Source organism: Myotis yumanensis, unplaced genomic scaffold (genome assembly GCF_028538775.1).
Source record: "Myotis yumanensis isolate MYYU_CA2020_CCGP unplaced genomic scaffold, mMyoYum1.0.hap1 SCAF_17, whole genome shotgun sequence".
NCBI classification, from domain to species: Eukaryota; Metazoa; Chordata; class Mammalia; order Chiroptera; family Vespertilionidae; genus Myotis; species Myotis yumanensis.
Genome location: NW_027223768.1, coordinates 15,245,784 through 15,258,946, shown reverse-complemented (window position 1 = coordinate 15,258,946; position 13,163 = coordinate 15,245,784). Strand labels below are relative to the sequence as shown.

Sequence of the window (13,163 nt, the reverse complement as noted above, 5' to 3'; positions counted from 1 at the left end):
CTCATTTTGAAGCTCAGACTTTCAGCTACTACACTATGTAGCATTTGGCTACTAAAATAAGCTCACTCTAACTTGCAGCATCTGTCTCTCTGGTAAACTTCATTGTTTTCTGATTTTCCTGTAAGGAAGAGAGAAAGAACTCTATGACTTCAACTAATCACTTAACAAAAATTGAGCAAAGGGCAGAAAGTCATTGGGGGAGAGAAAGCCACGTAGAGCTCCTCTTTTCCTGAAGCTAATTTTCACTTTATTCTTCCAGACGTCTTCATGACCCAGTTCTCTGCTCTGCAGACAGCCCGATCTGTTCGAACAAGACGGCTGGCAGCTGCAGAGGAAAACATTGAAGTGGCTCGAGCAGCCCGCCTCGCCCAGATCTTCAAAGAGATCTGTGATGGTATCATCTCTTATAAAGGTGACCATATCCACCCCAAATTCATTCTTCTTCGCTTTTTCTAAAAGTCATACCATTTATCCTCACTTGAGACATCCAAGAACAAGTGACAGTTTAGGATTAGGAAATTAGGAGGTTTATTTAGCTCTTCCTTTTGTCAGAGTATAGAATTACAGGACTGATTATAGTCTTTGGGAATTGTTTTTAAATCCCTAGATATTATAAGTCAATTTTTTTTTCTATTTATTAGATTTACCATAAGTATTATATTTAGAAATCACATCTTTTAGCTACAGTATAGAAATAAGCAGGTCTCTGTCTTGGATAAAATTTTCCTGAATGAAGCAGTGACATCTATAATAATAAAAGCTTAATATGCTAATTAGACCAGACAGCTGACCAACCTTCTGGACGAAGCGGCGGGGGCTGAGGCAGAAGCAGTTGGGGCGATCAGGCAGGCAGGAGGCAGGCAGGCGAGCGGTTAGGGGCCAGCAGTCCCAGATTGCAAGAGGGATGTCTGACTGCCGGTTTAGGCCTGATCCCACAGGGATCCCTGTGAGATTGGGCCTAAACCAGCAGTCGGACATCCCCCAAGGGGTCCCGGATTGCCAGAGGGTGCAGGCCAGGCTGAGGGACACCCGCCCCATGCATGAATTTCATGCACTGGGCCTCTAGTAGTAATATAAGAAAAAAGTATGAACATATGGCATCAGTGGTTCTTAACCTTTTTTGACTTGCAGATATTTGATTTTCTGATATTCAGAGAATCTCAGAAAAGCTATGCACTCTTTCCCTAGAAAAAATGCATGTACATAATTTTGCATATATTTTGGAGGGATTACAGGCCCTACATTAAGAAAAAAGATCTAGCCCTAGCTGGTTTGGCTCAGTGGATAGAGCATCGGCCTTCGGACTGAAAGGTCCCAGGTTCAATTCCGGTCAAGGGCACATGCCCAGGTTGTGGGCTTGATCCCCAGTAGGGGGCGTGCAGGAGGCAGCCGATCAGTGATTCTCTCTCATCATTGATGTTCCTCTCTCAACCTCTCCCTTCCTCTCTGAAATCAATAAGAAAAAAAAAATATTTAAAAAAAAAAAAGAGTTCCCTTTAAAAAAAAAAAGTTTAAAAGAAAAAAGACCTAAAGTTACAAAAAAATTACTTCAAGGGTGTTTTCAGCTCAGCCAGCGTGGCTCAGTGGTTGAGCATCGACCTATGAACCAGGAGGTCACAGTTCAAATCCTGGTCATGGCACATGCCCAGGTTGTGGGCTCGATCTTCAATGTGGGGCATGCAGGAGGCAGCCAATCAATGATTCTTTCTCATAAGTGATGTTTTTATCTCCCTCTCCTTGCCTCTCTGAAATCAATAAAAATATTTTTATGGTGTTTTCATGCAAATATCTTTACCCTACCCCGTTTCTCTTTCAAGACACATCTTTTGGATAAGTGTTGGGGGTAAGGGTGGGGAAGGAGAGAGATTTTAATTTGGGTAGGGAGTTTGGTAATATACATGACTTTTTATGACCAGAAAATTTGGAGGTACTTAAAATAAAAGATTGTAATAAATAATTGCAGCTTTTGCTATCAATTTTGGCTGGTCTTCTCTTCCCTAAATTCTGACCCTAGCCTGTTTTGTTCAGTGGATAGAGCATCAGCCTGCGGGTTCAATTCCGGTCAAGGGCATGTACCTCGGTTGCAGGCTCGATCCCTGGCCCTGGCAACCAATCAGTATATCTCTCTCACATCAATGTTTCTCTCTCTGTGTCTCTTCCCCTTCCTTCTACTTTCAATGGGAAAATATTCTCAATTGAGGATTAACAAATAAATAAATTCTGGAGAATTTTTTTCTTTCTTCTTTCTGTACTTTTCTTCATATTTGAGTAGCTTTTACAGTTTTGTTATCCCAAAAGGTCACAGTCTGCATTTTCAACCAGCCCCATCTGGTCTAATGTAAAACTGTAGTATATCTATTGTCCATTACATTCTGGGTATGAAACAACAGGCTTTTTTCTATATATATTGTAAGTTGCTAGAAAGGAAATAAGGTAGCAATGAGAAGTAGCCCCACAGCATGACTTGCGTTTATGTAATACAAAGTAACTATTATGAACAAAAGGATTCCAGAAAATATTTACAGTACTAAATTATCCATTATCTGGAATTTAATTGAATCCAAATCAACAGAGTAATATTAGTGAGAACTAGAAGACATTTTTGAATGAGATGATCTTTGCTGTAATATAATTTACTAGAAGCCCAGCGCACGAAATCGCGTGGCCCTGCCCACCCTCGAGCCCACCACCCCCGCCACACTCGCAGCCCCTTCCACCCACACCGGTCTTTGGTCTTATGGCATTAAGGCCACAGGCCTTTTTATAATATAGATTGAGCTGAAATTTGCACTATCTTCTGATCCTTGCCTTTACCCCCATCTCTAAAAAATATTTGCATTTGTCATAACCCTCAAAAAGAACTTAGGTTTTTTTTTCTAACTGTTAATTTTGAGGATTCTACTTTTTCATTTATGAGTTAATACTTGTCTCCCTTGTATCATTTAGCCCTTCTACTAAACCTTGTATTCTTTTGCAGATTCTTCCCGACAAGCATTGGCAGCACCACTTTTGAACCTCCCCCCAAAGAAGAAGTAAGTTCACATATGTGGGAATCATCTGAATTTCTTTTTAAAGTACCAAGTATACCAGATTGACACCTGGCTTTATGTTCTAGGAATGCTGATTATTATGAGAAGATCTCTGATCCCCTAGATCTTTCTACCATAGAGAAGCAGATCCTCATTGGTTATTATAAAACAGTGGAGGCTTTTGATGCTGACATGCTCAAGGTCTTTCGGAATGCTGAGGTATTTCTTTCTCACTGACTTCAAACACAGATTTTAGAAGTTTGTTCTGAAGAACTATTCTGGGAATTTTAAGATTTTTACCCTCTTCTATAACCTTCATATTTCTGGTTAAGAAAGCCAGTAATTTTTTTGAGTACCCTTAGGGTAAAGATACATGGTACTAAATATTATAGAATTTTGTATAATAAAGACATTGATATGACTAAAATGGAAATTAAGTCATACTCGCAAAAAAGCAGTTTTTGTAAAAACCTAATTAAGTATTAAACCTTTATATTTACATAATACAGACATTTTACTACATTTAAATCGTATCCACAGTTTCTTTCCTCAAAACAATAAGTATATGTGAAATACACAGAAGTTTTATAGGTTAATAGTTGTAAATGTATCTTAAGAATGGAATTGAGAGGTACTATGTGAATACATTTTAGAATAGGTGAAGCTTTGGGGGCTGGCTAAGGAGGTTAAGGGGGGAATGGAGGACATCTGTAATACTGTCGACAGTTAAAGAAAAAAAAGACAAGATGAAGCTCATTAGAGAAAATGTGATTTTGAACTGATTTAAAGGAGAGGATGGAATACTGTATGGTACATAGAAAAGGAAATTATTCCGTGATTTTGAAATACCTTGGAGAGGTATTTGAAGGATAAAAGGCTACTAGATTATGTACTTCTATTTGTAATACTTTAAACAATAAATAAAATTTAAAAAATAAATAAAACATTTACACTTAATGAAATTTTTTAAAAAAAGGTTACTAGATGAAGGAAGAATTAAGGTTGAAGACAAGAAATGAGAAAGAAAAACAGACAAGTGGGCGATTAGGGCAATCCTGAATTATAACATGCTTTTTACTGAAACCCAGCTTTCATATATATTTAAAGCTTATAGCTCTGTCCCTAATATCTGCAAGACAAAGGTAAATCAAGAGCTTCTCCACAACATTATTCTTGTGACATTAATTCATATTTCATGGTCACTGTGTAGTTTATCAAGTGGACAGTAAAGGAGTTGAATGACAGAGCAATAGAAAAAATGGAAAAATTACCATGCAGATTCTAATGTTAATTCATTTTAGTTTAGTTTAAGTTGTTTTCAAATGCCTGGCACTATATTTGATGGTATTGAAAGTCTGTTAACCAAAATGGGAGGATAAAGAAAATCCTGCTACCTCTTCAAGTGTATTTTTAAGCCATATTGAGAAGACCAAACATGACTTCTTTCTTCTGCTTTCTTCAGAAGTACTACGGGCGTAAATCCCCAATTGGAAGAGATGTTTGCCGCCTACGAAAGGCCTATTATAACGCCCGGCATGAGGCATCAGCCCAAATTGATGAGATTGTGGGAGAAACAGCAAGTGAGGCAGACAGCAGTGAGACCTCAGTCTCTGAAAAGGAGAATGGGCATGAGAAGGATGATGATGTTATCCGCTGTATCTGTGGCCTCTACAAGGACGAAGGCCTCATGATCCAGTGTGACAAGTGCATGGTGAGGGTCAGGAGGTGAAGCAGAAACCTAGTCCTGATGACCATGGTGACCATATTCCAAGAAGCTGCCCATGCCTCTTTTGGCTTGGCGGCTTTTTATGAACTTTAACTTTGTCTTGGTTTCTTTTATCCCCCACTGTTCACCATATTGTTTTTCTCCTTTTATATATCTGTCTCTTTCATTTTATCCTTTCCTTTTCCTACCTCCCATTCTTTCTGCCCACTTCCCACTATACATGTCTTAGATCATCTGCATCAAAAAGAATGATGGTATTTAGGATAGTGCTTTACCTTGCAAAACATTAGAGGTACTACCCTCTGTATAACATTAATACAGATGGAATGTAGTTTATAGAGCTCCTGACGAAGAAGTGAAGGCCTGGATTTGAACCTTAGTATTCCAATTTACTGAACTTGTTATCTTATATGGAAAATGGAGCTGTGAGTAACACATAGGATTGTTGGGAGAATATAATTAAAGATAAGTAAAAATATTTTGTAACTGTAAAGCCTTTCACAATAACTATATCATTGATATATGTTACTTAGTAAGTAATAGTTTGGTACTATGTTCATTCTCCCATTTTCTATCCATCTTCCCATTTTATTTGCCCAGATCTATATATTGTGAACCAATTTGTATACTTGTGTTCTGAAGAGTCCTTACTCTTTTCCCCCTATTTTATCATTTATCTCTAATGTTTTACATACTTATCCCTTAGTTCATTCCTGTTTTACTTTACCCTCTCCTATTTGTTAAATATTTATATCTTAGCACCCAGGACTTCTCTCAGTAAGTCTAAGACACCCTGTCCCCCCACTGTACTTTTCTCCCTACAGGTGTGGCAGCACTGTGATTGCATGGGATTGAACTCAGATGTGGAGCACTACCTTTGTGAGCAGTGTGACCCAAGGCCTGTGGACAGAGTAAGCTGCCCTCTGATAATACTCTGATCTAAAAGGAGGAGATGTAGTATATGATATTTTATCAACCCTGCTCCTGATGTACTGAATTTCCTTTGATAAGTCACTCAACCTCTCTGAACCTCAGTTTCTTTTTTTTTTTTTTTTTTTTTAATATATTTCTTTATTGATTTTAGAGAGGAAGGGAGAGGGAGAGAGAGATACAAACATCAATGAGAGAGAATCATTGATCAGCTGCCTCCTGCACGCCCCCTGCTGGGGATCGAGCCCACAACCCGGGCATGTGCCCTTGGTCGGAATCGAACCTGGGACCCTTCAGTCCACAGGCCGACGCTCTATCCACTGAGCCAAACCGGCTAGAGCAGCCTCGGTTTCTTATACTTTACATTGAGAGTAATAATTCTGCCCTTCCTTTCTTAGGAGTGGGATCAAAGGAAAATAAAGTAGCTAGAAATATATGGAAGGAATGGTACTCTATAACACTATGGTGGGTTTTTGTGTGTATGCATTTGTTTGTTTTTATTGATTTTTAGAGAGAGAGGAAAGGAGAGGGAGAGATAGAAACATCAATTAGAGAGAAACATCGATAGGCTGCCTTTTGCACGCCCCCTACTGGGGTTCGAGCCCGCAACCATGTGCCCTGATCCAGAATCGAACCTGGGATCTCTTGGTGCATGGGTCGATGCTCAACCACTGAGTCACACCAGCCAGGCAAAACTATGGTTTTTATCAACACTCAGCTATTTATAAAAGAAGTAGCTTGTAAAGTCCAGAACTTGAGTACTCTAAATACCACTTGTGTTAAGCAGTGTTTAAATGAAAAAAGCACTGGACTCAGAGTCAGCAAAGGTTAGCCTTAGCCAAGCACTCCAGGAAAGACTGAAGATTAATTTGCCCAAGTTATTATATGGGCTTTTGGTCTTAGCTCTGCCATATTTATGTCTGTGATATTTTTTTTAACAGTGGTGCTGGTGTTATTTTGAGTAGAAAGTTCTTTGTTGTGAGGGATGCATTGCAGAATATTTGGCTTTCATGGCCCTTGGGCACTAAATACTATAGTAACTTCCCCCAGTTGTTGTGACCAAGTTCCCCTTCACACATTTTCAAATGCTCTCTAGATGGTACAGAACCACCACACAATTAGTGCTTCATAGCATATAGCTTGGGGTACTTAGCCTGTCCGTTTTGTCCTCTACCTTCATTTTCCCAATTGCTTTCATCTTTTATTACATATCTCTGATGTATTGAAATGACTAAACAGTAAATTTTACTTGGTTGGGAATTCTTGGTTTTACTTATCTGCCTCTTGAATAGAGATCAGCAGGCTGGATGTAGTAGGCCCAGCCCTTATCCATTGGCTTTGTGCTCTTATCAGGAGGTACCCATGATTCCTCGGCCCCACTATGCCCAACCTGGATGTGTCTACTTCATCTGTTTGCTCCGAGATGACTTGCTTCTTCGTCAAGGTGCGTATACAGGAGCTGACCCTACTTGTCAAAGCAGACCTTTCTGAATAGTAGGAGGTGTCAGCTGTCTGCATAATAGTCATTGTCTCCATATGACCATTAGTAGCAATGGAATAAAGGTTTTTATATCTTTCAGTCCTTAGGCTTACATGCACTTCCCCTCCACCAAATAAAACTTATGTGGTGAGAACAGGGTCTTATAAAGCTAATTATAAGACTAGGAAGGACATGTAGGATTCTAAAAGATGGAAGACCTCCCTCAGCTCATTCTCATAGTCTAGAGTTGATTATCACCATTAGACTGCTGGTTGAATTTATTGTTTTAGATTTTAACTTCTTTCTATGTAGACCTGGAGCCAGACCAATGGATGCCTAACAGAATTGATGCAGGAATGATTTTAACCTTCTCCTGTGTTCTCTGCCTTCCTAGGTGACTGTGTATATCTGATGAGGGATAGTCGGCGCACGCCTGATGGCCACCCAGTCCGTCAGTCCTATCGACTGTTATCTCACATTAACAGAGATAAACTTGACATCTTCCGAATTGAGAAGCTTTGGAAGAATGAAAAGTATGTGTGGAGGACTTATCTCTTTTCTTCCAGCTGTGCCCCATCTGCACAGAGCTGAATAAGCACTAGGATCTTGCTAACCAGCTAAACCTCTCTCTTCTCTTTTTCTTTTTTTAGAGAGGAACGGTTTGCCTTTGGCCACCATTACTTCCGTCCCCATGAAACCCACCATTCTCCATCCCGTCGGTTCTATCACAATGAGCTATTCCGAGTGCCGCTCTATGAGATCATTCCCTTGGAGGCTGTGGTGGGGACCTGCTGTGTGCTGGACCTCTATACATATTGTAAAGGTAAGTGATCTGGGCAACTTAAGAAATTACCCCTATCCCCTAGTCACTGAGCTACAATTGCCCACTGCATTTTTATTGTCTCTGTTTCATAAAAGATTGTCCAAGGCTAGTCAGAGAGCTATACTGTATTTTTTTCTTTCTTTTACCTAGTGCTTGGTATTGAATAATGTTAATTCTCTTTTTTATATTTTTTTTTCTGTAATACTGTATAGTTAGCACTTTGTTAGTATTTGTGGGATAAAGTGTTCATTCCCAAATGTGCTTTCCTTATTTATACTGCCTTTCTTTTCCCATAACTTCCCCATATTCTGCTCTGTTTTTCCTCCAAATCTTTCTTCAAAAATCCCTGCAGCACTTTATCTACATTTCTGGTTTCTTTCCATCCTATAGTATCCCCAACATGCTAGACACCCTTTTTCCTTTCTTGTTGCTAGTGTCTGAGAATTCTCCTTTCTCCTGCAGTCACCAAATGCTTAGTAATAGCTGCAGCGTTTCCCTCTTAAAGAGTCTAACTGCTCTCTCAGTGGTGTGGGGTAGTCTCTGGGCAGCTCGGGGAGAGAAGGGAAAATAGGGTTATTTAACAGTGTTTGGACCCATAGGAAGACCCAAAGGAGTGAAGGAGCAAGATGTGTACATCTGTGATTATCGGCTTGACAAGTCAGCACACCTGTTTTACAAGATCCACCGGAACCGCTATCCTGTCTGCACCAAACCCTATGCCTTTGATCACTTCCCCAAGAAGCTCACTCCCAAAAGAGATTTCTCTGTAAGTCTCCTTTCTCTCCTAATTGTACATATCAGGACAATGTAGTTCATACATGGAATTCACGGAGTAAGAATTCTCAAGTGGCATCCTGTTTCCATCCCAAACTGGAAATCTTTATTTCTGTTTGGGATGTTTGAGCAGCATAAATGCATTTATTCTGCATTTCCTGGCATGAGCTGTGTCTCAGGAAATTTTTTATTTCCTGATTACACGTTAGTCGGTTTTTTCTCTTTTTTCTCTCTCAACTCTTTAATCTTAGTCCTTAAGCCCCATATTGTAGTTTTTTGTTTTGTTTTTCACATCCATAATTTTAAGAAGCAAGTAGAATCAAGAACCCTGAGAAACCTTTTGTGAAAATTATTCAGTGCTTTTCTTTTTTGTCCCTGTATTTAAAATGTAAGGCATCATTATATAAAAATTTTAAAGTACAAAGCATTAAGAAGAAAAATTATAAGCCCTGGCCAAGTAGCTCAGTTGGTTAGAGGGTCATCCCAATACCCTGAGGTTGCCAGTTCAAGCTCCAGTCAGGGCACATACAAGAAGCAACCAATGATGCAGGCTCCTCCCCAGCCTGGGCCTTAGTCAGGGCTCGTGCAAGAGGCAACCAATCAATGTGTTGTCTGTCTTTCCCTCTCTCTTCCACTCTACGTAAAACTCAATGGAAAAATATCCTGGGGGGAGGAGTAACAAAAAGAAAAAGAAGCAGCAACCAATGAATGCATAGATAAGTGGAACAACAAATCAGTGTTTCTCTCACTCCCTTTCCCTCTCTCTCTCTCTCTCTCTCTCTCTCGCCCTCTCTCTCTCTCTCTCTCTCTCTCTCTCTCTCTCTCTTCCCCTCTCCCTCTCCCTCTCCCTCTCCCTCTCCTTCTCCCTCTCCTTCTTCCTCTTCCTCCTCTTCTTCTCTCTCTCTCTCCTTTTCTCCCTACCTTTCTGTCTCTAAAATCAATAAATAAATTTTTAAAAATATACAACCATGCACTACATAACAGTGATGGCCCATAAGATTATAATGAAGCTGAAAATTTTCTGTCACCTACTGACACTGGAGCATCATAGCTCAATGCATTGCTCAGATGTTTGTGGTGATGCTAGTGTAAGCCTACTGTGCTGCCATTCATATAAAAGTATAGCACATACAATTGTATACAGTACATAATAATACTTGATAATGATAAATGACTGTTACTGGTTTATGTATTTACTATACTGCACTTTTATAGTTATTTTAAAGTGTACTGTTTCTGCTTATTTTTTAAAAAATTGCTGTAAACAGTATCTCATGTTATACCAGCAGCAGCCTCACTCATCTCATGTTTACATTTTTTATTGCATCATTTTCTCATGCTTGATTTAAACTTTGTGTTGTTTTATAAGCTTGGTATAGCCTAAGTGTAAAGTGTAGTGTTTATAAAACAATAGTTTACAATAATGTTCTAGGCCTTCACATTCACTCCCCACTCAGTCACTAACTCACCCAGAGCAACTGCCAGTCCTGCAGCCTCTATTCATTGTAAGTACACTATACAGGTGTACCATTTTTTAATATTTTACACTGTATTTTACTGTACCTTTTCTATGTTTACATATACAAATACCATTGTGTTACAGTTGCCTACAGTATTCAGTACAATAACATGCTATATACGCTTATATCCTAGGACAGCCATGGGCAAACTACGGCCCGCGGGCCGGATTCGGCCCGTTTGAAATGAATAAAACTAAAAAAAAAAAAAAGACCGTACCCTTTTATGTAATGATGTTTACTTTGAATTTATATTAGTTCACACAAACACTCCATCCATGCTTTTGTTCCGGCCCTCCGGTCCAGTTTAAGAACCCATTGTGACCCTCGAGTCAAAAAGTTTGCCCACCCCGTCCTAGGAGCAATAGGCTATACCAGTGGTTGGCAAACTCATTAGTCAACAGAGCCAAATATCAACAGTACAGTGATTGAAATTTCTTTTGAGAGCCAAATTTTTTAAACTTAAACTATATAGGTAGGTACATTGTTATTAACTTAATTAGGGTACTCCTAAGGCTTAGGAAGAACCATACCCAAGGGGCCAAAAAACCGCATGTGGCTCGCAGGCCGCAGTTTGCCTACCACGGGGCTATACCATACAGCCTAGGTATGTAATAGGCTATACCATCTAGGTTTGTGTAAGGGCACTCTGTGATGATCACACAACAACAAAATGACTTAACCATGCATTTCCAATCATTAAGCAGCACATGACTGACTATTATCCCACTACCCAAAAAATTACTGTTAGCATTTTTATTATCAGCCTTTTTTTTATTGTATTTTTTCTTTTAAATTGTTGTGAACATACTCCTCTGATTATTTTATGCCATTCATCATTCCATAAAGATTTTGGTCACCCATTCATCTATTTGCTATAATGAAACCCTGGATTAGCTCTTCTCATCCTTCTGTCTTCTTGTAAGTGGGCCTGTCAAAATTCATAGCTGTCATCCTGGAATGCTTAGAGGTAATCTAGCCAGAAAGCAAACCTTTATGTCCCTGTTTTTTCTATTATTAATTTCAGATTTCTCTAAACAGTATTTATTTTATATTCTTTCTACCCACAACCAAGCCCTGCCTCTCATCTAGATTTCTCTGGTCCTTCTTGCTCAGTCAGCAGCTCACTGATTAGCTTTGAAACCCCAACCTTAACTGCTTAAAAGTTGGGATGGGGCAAAAAGAACTGTGAGCCTAGTGGCCTACAGATTAATAGAAGTACTGAACTTCTGACTTTAAAATATAGTCACCCAGCTTGTAAGGGCGTCAGCCCCATTTTTTTTCTTCCTTTACCTCCTCACCTCTCTATCGTGAGTTAGCCCTAGATCATATGATCCAGCTTTGTCAGCTTCTATTGTACACTCACTGCTTCCTCTTCTTTTCTGCAGCCTCATTATGTCCCAGACAACTACAAGAGGAACGGAGGACGGTGAGTCCCATAGGGATGTGAAGAGCCTAAGGGGTTTTTACCAACAACCCCTCAGATTGGGGGTTCTCTGACAGAGTAGCCCAATGTTGTGCCAACAGTAAGGGCAGAAAGGGAGATTTTGCAAGGATTACAGATAGAGAAGAAGAGAATTTGGAATAGAACTCCATACAGATTAAGAAAAGTCTCTTTTTTAGATGTCTGCAAGCTTTGCCCATTACTCCGAAGTTTATCAACTTTTAAGACCATTGTCAAGGCACAGTTTTAGCTGAACAGTTTGAGTTTGTAATTTTTATTTATGTTTGCTTTGTATATAATGGATATTCTTAGAAAAAGAGCACAAAAGTCTTGTCTTCTTTTTCTGTTGAATGGTGGCATAACAACTGCTTTACCTACTTCAGTAGCTTACCGTAAGGGAAAAAATATTGGATAATAGATGTGAAAAAGTTTAGGAAAAGTAAAAACTTCATTTAAATACTTACTGTAGTTGGACTACAAAGTTGTACCGTACTTCTTCTCTGTACTCATGAAGCATTCAGAACTAGCTAAGCAATTTTACCAGTTCTGGTATATTTTATGAATTTGTTGGATTTCTGAAAGAAAGAAGAAAAATTGAACTTTACAAATCAGAATTAAATTTCAGAGAAAAGTAATGGTTTGTTCAAATAATAATAAAGTGAAGACCAGAGCCAAGTTCCTGACCTATTGAGCCAAGGCTGTAAACAGCTAGGCTTCAGCGTCTCAAGCCACCCTAAGGTCTCTTCCCTTCATGCCCTGTCCAACCCCAAGTGTCCTTCTCAGCCTTATTCTAAGTTCACATATCCTTCTGGCAGATCATCCTGGAAGTCTGAGCGCTCAAAGCCACCCCTAAAAGACTTGGGCCAGGAGGACGATGCTCTGCCCTTGATTGAAGAAGTTCTGGCCAGTCAGGAGCAAGCAGCCAACGAGATGCCCAGCCTGGAGGAGCCAGAACAGGAAGGGGCCACTGCCGAAGTCAGTGAAGGCGGAAAAAAAACAGAAGAGAGTAGTCAAGAAGCTCAGTCAGCCTGTACCCCTGAAGAACGACGGCATAACCAGCGGGAACGACTCAACCAGATCTTGCTCAATCTCCTTGACAAAATCCCTGGAAAAAATGGTAAGAAGAATCAGGCTAATATCTAGGATTTAAGGTAAATAGAAAATTAGGGAGATGGAATGAAAAAAAACAACTTCTAACTACTGGTCCGGAATGGAATGTATTCTAAGAAAATGGTATAGTTCTTTAATGGGCCTGCTTTTAGTTATATTTGGGGAATGAAACTGTGGGAGGTGAGATGTTCTCCTTCCTAGAGACTAGCTTTTATACCTAGCTGGAGGAAGGCCTAAATTGCTTATAGGTCAGAAAAGCAATCATTGAAGTCCTCTGATCTGAGAACTCAGATCTGGAGTAAGGAGTAGGCCAGTGGTATTTGATCAGCC

General features: G+C 39.6%; 1 protein-coding gene across 4 annotated transcripts in view; it reads left to right on the top strand.

Annotated features, from left to right (window-relative positions):
* Positions 1–13,163, top strand: part of ASH1L (ASH1 like histone lysine methyltransferase) — a 128,351-nt gene that overhangs the window by 112,662 nt on the left and 2,526 nt on the right. For all 4 annotated transcript variants that reach the window (XM_070397462.1, XM_070397461.1, XM_070397464.1 and 1 more), the window contains 11 exons: positions 260–412; positions 2,978–3,032; positions 3,116–3,248; positions 4,492–4,740; positions 5,580–5,666; positions 7,039–7,129; positions 7,560–7,698; positions 7,816–7,988; positions 8,588–8,754; positions 11,668–11,708; positions 12,539–12,840. In XM_070397462.1, coding sequence (XP_070253563.1) covers positions 260–412; positions 2,978–3,032; positions 3,116–3,248; positions 4,492–4,740; positions 5,580–5,666; positions 7,039–7,129; positions 7,560–7,698; positions 7,816–7,988; positions 8,588–8,754; positions 11,668–11,708; positions 12,539–12,840 — 1,590 coding nt within the window. The remainder of the gene's footprint in view (positions 1–259; positions 413–2,977; positions 3,033–3,115; positions 3,249–4,491; positions 4,741–5,579; positions 5,667–7,038; positions 7,130–7,559; positions 7,699–7,815; positions 7,989–8,587; positions 8,755–11,667; positions 11,709–12,538; positions 12,841–13,163) is intronic.